This window comes from Misgurnus anguillicaudatus, chromosome 12 (assembly GCF_027580225.2).
Source record: "Misgurnus anguillicaudatus chromosome 12, ASM2758022v2, whole genome shotgun sequence".
NCBI classification, from domain to species: Eukaryota; Metazoa; Chordata; class Actinopteri; order Cypriniformes; family Cobitidae; genus Misgurnus; species Misgurnus anguillicaudatus.
The window spans coordinates 31,706,887-31,715,026 of record NC_073348.2 but is presented as its reverse complement, the minus strand read 5'-3'; the positions used below and the strand labels follow the sequence as shown (position 1 = coordinate 31,715,026).

General features: G+C 37.4%; 2 protein-coding genes across 3 annotated transcripts; both read left to right on the top strand.

Annotated features, from left to right (window-relative positions):
- Positions 1-552: 552 nt before the first annotated feature.
- tbl2 (transducin beta like 2) lies at positions 553-5,383 on the top strand. 2 transcript variants are annotated; one of them, XM_055208180.2, is made up of 7 exons: positions 553-1,068; positions 1,514-1,629; positions 2,047-2,231; positions 2,381-2,532; positions 2,640-2,766; positions 2,993-3,145; positions 3,265-5,383. In XM_055208180.2, the coding sequence occupies exons 1-7, from the start codon at positions 936-938 to the stop codon at positions 3,722-3,724; spliced, it is 1,326 nt and encodes a 441-aa protein (XP_055064155.1). In that variant the 5' UTR covers positions 553-935; the 3' UTR covers positions 3,725-5,383. The 2 variants fall into 2 exon arrangements, with proteins under 2 accessions (XP_055064155.1, XP_055064156.1); XM_055208181.2 differs by lacking the exons at positions 553-1,068; positions 1,514-1,629 and having other exon boundaries at positions 2,107-2,246.
- On the top strand, positions 5,237-7,685 carry bcl7ba (BAF chromatin remodeling complex subunit BCL7B a). The gene is made up of 6 exons (XM_055208184.2): positions 5,237-5,379; positions 5,851-5,926; positions 6,146-6,248; positions 6,325-6,498; positions 6,611-6,690; positions 6,818-7,685. Exons 1-6 carry the CDS (start codon positions 5,288-5,290, stop codon positions 6,902-6,904), a joined length of 612 nt encoding a protein of 203 aa, XP_055064159.2. The 5' UTR covers positions 5,237-5,287; the 3' UTR covers positions 6,905-7,685.
- Positions 7,686-8,140: the final 455 nt, after the last annotated feature.

Here is an 8,140-nt window from a genome sequence, read left to right as displayed (position 1 = left end):
TTTAAGTTGTTGAATGCATGGAGTGATTGATGCAATTTTAAAATGAGCATCAAATTCATCTATGTTGCATTTAAAAATACCGTAAGCCAAAGTAAGAGATCATTTGTTATTGCATTATTTACAATAAAGTGCATGCACTGCCCAACAATTTAAGTTTACATTACCCATGAGACCTTAGTTTGTAAAAATTAGGAAATGTATGTATGTATGTGTTGTATAATGTTTTTTCTGTACCACCTGTGGGTATGTTGTTTCACAAAGGGTTAAAAATCGAAATAAATATGGATGGTAACACATAGGTAGACTGTATCATAAGTGCTGACTGGAAATATCTTTTTTGGTCTTTTTATTTTTAATTGTCATTTCAATAAATGCATGTATGGACTTGGAATGGACAGTGTATTTACATTTTTAAGTTGTACATTTAGAAACCTTTTAAAAATCATTGTATAAGTTTTAATTTCTGTATAATCGACTAAGTTTAATGTTTGCATGTAATTTTCGTGATACCCGCTAGGGGTGCTAGCGCACGAAGCTTACACGAACGTTTCCAGATTCCACCGACACGAAGAAACCACGCATGCGCGCTGGCCGGCATACGCTCAGCATTTGATCTCGTATGCAATTCATTCTTTGACCAAGTACACTGAGTTTAATGTTTCACTGCATGCAAGTCATTTGAAAAAAGTCCTGGCTATTCGCAAAACAAATATAGACGATAGGTGTGCTGTACGGAGAGCATCAGTTTACTCGGACAGTAAATGAAGATCACTGTAACGTGTTTCCACAGTCAAGTTGCCAACGAGTCACTGAGAATAAAGTGGAAGTAAGTACGAGTCGAGTTACAGTACAGAGAGAGACCGATTAAGAGAGGTATCATAAATAGACACTGTCCGATCTGATTATACGTATCGGAAGCGATAACGTGGCACAAGATGGAGTTTGGTGCGATCATTGCGCTGACCGTATTGATAGGTGCGCTGGTCATTTTAGTCGCCGTGGCTATCGGCAGACAGAAACGAGAATCATCTGAGCAGGACGAGCAGAAAAAAGACTCAGATTCGTCGGGTAAGTATCTGCCCCATGTTTTATTTCCCCAAAGTGTATCAATACAACACATAAGTCAAACCAGAGAGTAACGTAACTTGGACATTAGCATTGAGTAGAACTTGTATAACAAATATTTACACACATTTTATTTGTTTGGTGACCTAAAAAATAAATAAGAAAATACATGCATATATCCAAGTATCTCTGTGAACATGTATCAAGTAATTTCAAAATATAAAAAAATAAATGAATGCACATGTATGATACATAATGTAATAAATACATTTAGGCCAATTTTCAAGAATTCAGCCAAGTTTTGTTGATCACGGTTTTTCCACACATTTATTTATTGAGTTCTTGTCACTAACACAACAGTGGGTTATGCTGCATGTATTGTCCAGACGTTTAGGTTGAAAAGTCGTTTATTTTTGTGTATCAATAAAACTTTTGGGTGATGTTACAGTTGAGGAAAATGCAGTGAAAGCGCCTGCCAAGAAGCAGAAGCAGCAACAGCGCCCTCGTAAGGAAAGACAGCAGCAGCACACATTCTCGCATCAGCTGCTGGCTTCCTCTTTAAAGGTGATTTGTGCTACAATTTCAAGAATTAACACATTTTACACGCTTTCAAAATAGTCACTGGTGTGTTATATAATCGTAGTTTATGTAGCTCAATTGGTGGAACATTGGATTAGCACTAAGCAGTGCAAAGGTCATGGGCTCAATTCCACAAATACTGATAAAATGTAATGTATACCTTGAATGCATTATCAGTTGCTTTGGATAAACCCGTCTGGCAAGTACATAAAATGTAATTAAATGTCTGTAGTATGTATGTTGTTGTAAAATTAGTTTTTTTAAATGATCATCAATGGAACAACCATGATCTCTTAGGTTATAGTGTCTATTATGAAATGTATTACTTGCATACTTCTATACAGATAGTGATTTAAAAACCTCTTATAAATTAGTTCACATTTCTATTTGATTCTCTTCTAGAGTCACAATGGCAACGTGACCTGTCTGGATTTTAGTAGCAATGGGAAATACCTTGCGTCTTGCTCAGATGACCGCACCGTTAGGATCTGGAGCACTAAGGACTTCCTGGATCGAGATCACAAGTGCTTGCGGGCCAACGTCGAGTTTGATCATGCTACACGCGTCCGGTTCAGTCCAGATTCTCGGTACTGATCCTCCTGGTAACACACAAAGTTTATACAACAGTTAATATGAAGTTAATAGTAACATAATTTTACCATTGCAACTGTCAAAAAAATCATAGTTTTTGTACTTTGAACAGTTTTTGGCTTACTGGTTATTTTGTGTCACACAGAGCCTTTATCACCTGGCTGGCTAGCGGAGAGACCATTCGAATTTATAAGATGATTAAAAAGGATGATGGCACATTTACTTTTAAAGCCGCCCCAGAAGATTTTCCTCAGAAGCACAAGGGAATGGTTTTAAACATAGGAATTGCAGAGACAGGTCAGACTTTATTAGGTGTAATGCAGCTGCATGCTTTTCATTAACAATAGTGCAACAGGAATCGTTGGACTTCAATTTTACCTTTGCGTTCTGTTTATCTGTTTCAGGCAAATTTATTATGTCCGCCTCTATCGATACCACCATTGTGATCTGGGATCTGAAAGGAGAAGTTTTAGCTACTATTAACACTAACCAGATGACCAGTTCACATGCTGCTATATCACCATGTGGCAGGTTAGCTCAAGAAACCTCTAGACCAAACCTGTTGTTGCATTGCATGACAAAAGATGGTTTAAAATAATTGCAAATTTCCCAAAAAGGTTTTGATGTCTTATTCATTGAAATATACTTTGTAAGTAGTTCTTAAATATTAGAGAATATTCAAGGGGCCGTACTGTAGATGTACAGTAAATGGATTCAGTTGTTTAAAGCTAACCTTTGTGTTTTTTCTTTTACCAAGGTTTGTTGCTGCTTGCGGCTTCACCCCTGATGTGAAGGTGTGGGAGGTTTGTTTCACTAAATCTGGAGAGTTTAAAGAGGTTGTGCGTGCATTTGATCTTAAGGGGCATTCAGCTGGCGTTTACTCCTTTGATTTCTCCAATGACTCTCGCAGGCAAGACCATCTCTTTTATTTACTATGAAAGTATACTTTAATACTTTTAGCATATTTTAAAGACTTAAATAGTTTATGACGTGCCTAAATTGTGCAAAAATTTTTACCATTTTTTACAGAATGGTGACGGTGTCTAAAGACGGCACATGGAAGCTGTGGGACACTGATGTGGAGTACAAGAAAAAGCAGGACCCATACTTGCTGCGGACTGTGCCATGTCAGGTGTCAGAGGGCAGCCGCATAGCCCTGTCTCAAGACGGCCGCGTTGTAGCTGTGTCCAGCGGTTGCGATATAGCCATGTACAATGCTGTCACTGGCGAACTTGAGGAAGAGTTCCACGGCGTTCACAGCGAAGAGATAACCGACCTTAAGTTTGACATAAACAACCGTTTCTTAGTGAGCACGGGTGACCGTGCCATTCGCGTTTTTCACAATGTGATCGGTTACCGCGCTGCCATTCAGGACATGCAGACCATGCTAAAAAAAGCCTCAAATGATGGAGTGAGACAAAGACTCCAACAGCAGATATCGGAGGCTCAGAATGCTCTGGAAACTGTGCTTAATGCACCAAAAAACTAAAGGCTGCTTGGTGAACAACTTTGACTGCCTTTTTTTTATGAGGACACCATTCTGTTTTTCCGATTAAAAAAATGTGGCTTTAGCATGTTGGTTTTAATGAATAAATCTAGTGTTTATAAGTGTTTGTTTATTACTTTGGTTCCTTTGTGGCAGATTTAAAGGTGGGGTGCATGATCTCTGAAAGCCAATGATGATATTTGAAATTGCCCCTACCCCAATAGAATCAGGACCTTCTTTTGATAGACCCGCCCCACACATACGCAACCCAGGCAATGATGTCGGTTAGTAGACATGCCATTTACTGCTGATTTGCTACAAGTGTGTTTTGGTACTTGGCCCGATTTCCTTTTCCAAAGTGTTTTTCAAAAATCACGCACCCCGCCTTTAAATGGAAAATGTAATATCTGTGCTAAAAGGTAATGAGAAATGCTTTCAAACAGCAGGTTTCCTAAACATCTCCCTGCAATGCAAACCATTCATTCTGAACCAGTTATGCCATTGCTTTTGACACTGATGCTGGATGGGCCTTTTAAAGAGGTTTAAAGGTGCGGTGTGTAAATTTTAGCGGCATCTAGTTGTGAGGTTGCGAATTGCAACCAACGGCTTAGTCCACGGCTCACCCCTCGCTTTTGAAACATAGAGAGAAGCTACGGTAGCCGCCACTGGACAAACATGTCATCGTCGGAGACAACTTAGTAAAAAAAATGTCCTTTAAGGGCTTTTGTAGAAAAATGGCAGCACAAAATGGCGACTTCCATGTAGGGGGACCCTCAGTGTATGTAGATAAAAAGGTCTCGTTTTAAGGTAATAAACATATAACGGGTTATTATGAAAGGTCTTTATACACCCCTGATAATATAGTTTCGTATATTATTTTGCATTTCTGTCAAAAGATCCTTCTAAAAATTACACACTGCACCTTTTAAAAGGTTTTGATACTGCAATGGCGTTAACACTTAAAGTGAATTATACATTTTTTTATTAATAATATTAATTTACTAAAAAGCTCATTTTATATTAAGATGCGCTGAAAGTATTTTAGAAGTTCTTTTTCAGATTTAGTCTTTTTAATTTGAGTTACACATAACATTGAGGAAACAATCAGCACTTTTAAACATTTAATTTAGGCTGGATTCATGAAAAAACATGTCTAAAAATAGCTTTTTTAACGGTTCAAAAATGTATAATACGTTTAAGAGTAACAGCACGTATTTTAAGAGCTGAATTTTGACATTTAAACGTGAACCTTTTAAGACTTTTATTTTGAAATAAACTATTAACTTAAGAGCCTACCGAGAAATTTTGGTGGTTAACAGGTGTCTTTTAAAACAGACTGCCCTAATCTTTATTTTACTGTATTTATATATTGCTTTCGGATATCAGCTTACTTAACAAAGTTAACAAAAGCCAAGATGGGACCACCTGTGCCCTCGGTAAGTAGGTGGGACCTGTAATGCGGCTCTAGAAAGTGGAGTCAGCCTTGTGTTCTCGCGATACGAGATTTGCGCAACCAGACTGTAAGACCGACACGATTCCAGTAAGAGTACAGATAAAAATTCAGAAATGTCGGGTCGCTCGGTCCGCGCTGAGACCCGAAGTCGCGCTAAAGATGACATTAAGAAAGTGATGGCCGCCATCGAACGAGTACGAAGATGGTAAGTGTGATGAGCAGCGACAGGTTACTTCGGAAAAGAAAAGGTTTTTCGAAAGAGAAACTTCAGACGGAAGGGGGGAGGGTCTTTTTAAGAGGATGTCGTTTGACTGACACGGAAGTCAGCCAGTGACAAGCTACTTGGCTTTGTTTTCTTAAACAGACAAGCGGCATGTGGGTGGGACAAAAAAGGACTTTAAAAGGTTACTTCATCTTGCTGAAGTATTTAAAATGATGGTCTGTAGCATGAAATAACGCGTTATTGTTCATCATAATAGCTTACTTAACTTTTGTTAAAGCAAAATCAGCAAAATGTAAGCTCTTTTGTACTTACAATAAAAATTTGATTGGTTTTAACAATTCCAACAAGTGCACTCACTCTTAAAAATAAAGATGGTTTGATACAATAAAGAGCACTTATCGTCTGTTTAACCTTTTTCCCTACAAAGAAAGAAACTTTTTTGTACTATTTTAGGGAAAAGAAATGGGTCACAGTTGGAGATACATCACTACGAATTTTTAAATGGGTTCCTGTAGTGGACACAAAAGAGGTACGCCAAAGTTTACCTTTGTTATGAATAGCTTCTAACCAAATGGGTTCGTGTACTAGTACACATCCTGTGGTTTCCATTAGGTCACCTGACTAAATGATAGTCTGAGTGCATGCATGCTCAAAAACATGCCAGTACTTCCTTCATACACAATGATCATATTTTCTGGATTGTTTTATTTTTTATATATTTGCTGTATTAAATCCTGCTGTCTTTTAGAAGGAAAAAAATAAAGTATCAGTGGGTGGAGAGATTCAGAGGAAAAATTTCCCATCAGAAGCGCAATCTGATAATGCCTGCTCTGTACTGTTAGATTTTCAAGGTAAAGAATTGCATGTTGAATTTCTTTAAATGTTGTAAATATAAACTAGTTGTTATATAGTTGTCTACTTTCTCAGATGAGAACAGCAACCAGAGTTCTCTCTCGGACTCGTATCAGCCTAAACTAGCAGCAGACAGCAGCAGTTACTCCAGTCCTCAACCCAGCGAACCTGTCAGCCCTGCACCCCAGACCCTAGATTACCGGACAGATGACCCACAACCGCCCACCCTTGGCCAGGAAAGCATGGAGGGTGAGGCTCTTAACTTACATTTATGTTACATTTATGCATTTCTGTTTAGCACCTCTCGTGCCATGTTTTACTTATGTTTAGTGTGATAATGTAGAAAGATACATTTTTCTAGAACCGCTGCTACAAACAAATGAAGTCGCAGATGAGCCACCAACGCTGATCAAAGAAGATCTTCTACCCCTCGCTGCTCAGGTAACAAGCTAAATTTTTATAAGACTCTTTGTATATATAATAATAGATACAGCTCGGGTTTATAATGCATTATAATTATAATTCTATTTACAATTGTAGTAATTGTTCCTTTTGTCCCGGGGCACAGGAGGACGAGGACAGCTTTGGAGCCCCTCCATTAAAAAGAATCTGTACCGAGCAGGTCTCGGTTATTCAGACAACCCCTCTAAGCTAACACACGCAGACGAACACAAGCATACTGTGCACTGGGCATTGATAATCAGCCAGACTGATCACTTGACCTTCCTATAACTGCTGCAAAAGACACAATATGGACCAGACATCAAAATGGCACTATATTTATTATGACATGGAATTCTTGCAACGTTTTAGATTTACAAACCTTTTTCCTTCGTTTTAACAGTTCTTTTAATTAATTCAAGATTTCTATCCTAAAACTGAAAAAAGTCGGACTGTTAACTGGACATTCCTGTTTACAGGGAGAGGAAATGAATGTAGTATCCAGACCCTTGGTGTTGAAATTACAGTTACGGTTATAATGCTGCAGTTTTATTTTATAAGCAGTGGAACGTTATGCCTATTTAAAATATAAAGCCATATATGATTACATCACTTCTGAAATAATGACTGAAAGCTTAGCTATTATTGGAGAAAATATATAAGTAAAGAGTAGCTAAAATGTAATTTAAGAGATGCATAAATAGTTTATTAAGATTTGTAGATTTAGGGTCTCTTTTGTGTCTCCAAAGAGTACATTTTCTTTTCTCTATCTTTTACTTGACCATACATTTTTCGTGAATCCTCTCTTTATGAAGCACCAACAAGCTCCTATGTATTCTATGTCATCTATTTTATTTCATTTATTTAGGGCAGGATAACACATACGCTGGCAAAAGTGTTTTTGGTATGTTGTTATGATTCAATTTTATAGTAATATTTCTTACAGCTTTAAGAAATATTTCCCTTATATTGCACACTGGTCTGGTGGGCACATTGTTGTGGAAAAAGCAGTCATATTGTTATTTAAAGCAAAAATTAAAATATTGAAGACATTTCCTTTATGTTTTCTCTTTTATTGTGTAAATCCATCATAGGATTGGCGATTTTATTATTAGTAGATCTATTTATATTAGTATATTTTATATATGTAATATATTAGAATTATACATTGCCTACGTTTCTTTATGTTTTGTCTTATTTCAAGAAGCGTGCTCGCATCTGGCACACAAGCAGGTGGCGCTAAAACCTTGAAATAATTTTTCTGTAATGTTTCGCTTTTAGCATGTAGATGAAACACATGATGTCACATTTTACGACCTGTATTCACAAGTTAGAAATAAAAAAAATAGTTTAGAAAAAAAGTCTTAAAGATGAAAATCACGGGCTCTCTGTGCTCATAAACTGACTGTACACACTACAAGAAGTAGGTGTGGTTAACTTCACTCGGCGC

Bases quoted from the DNA above. Each gene is read 5' to 3' on its own strand.
- tbl2 (XM_055208180.2), top strand. From the start codon at position 936: ATGGAGTTTGGTGCGATCATTGCGCTGACCGTATTGATAGGTGCGCTG. The intron at 2,533-2,639 runs GTCAGACTTTAT...TATCTGTTTCAG, and splicing joins CATAGGAATTGCAGAGACAG to GCAAATTTATTATGTCCGCC. The intron at 3,146-3,264 runs GCAAGACCATCT...CATTTTTTACAG, and splicing joins TTCTCCAATGACTCTCGCAG to AATGGTGACGGTGTCTAAAG.
- bcl7ba (XM_055208184.2), top strand. From the start codon at position 5,288: ATGTCGGGTCGCTCGGTCCGCGCTGAGACCCGAAGTCGCGCTAAAGAT. The intron at 5,927-6,145 runs GTACGCCAAAGT...GCTGTCTTTTAG, and splicing joins CTGTAGTGGACACAAAAGAG to AAGGAAAAAAATAAAGTATC. The intron at 6,691-6,817 runs GTAACAAGCTAA...CCCGGGGCACAG, and splicing joins TTCTACCCCTCGCTGCTCAG to GAGGACGAGGACAGCTTTGG.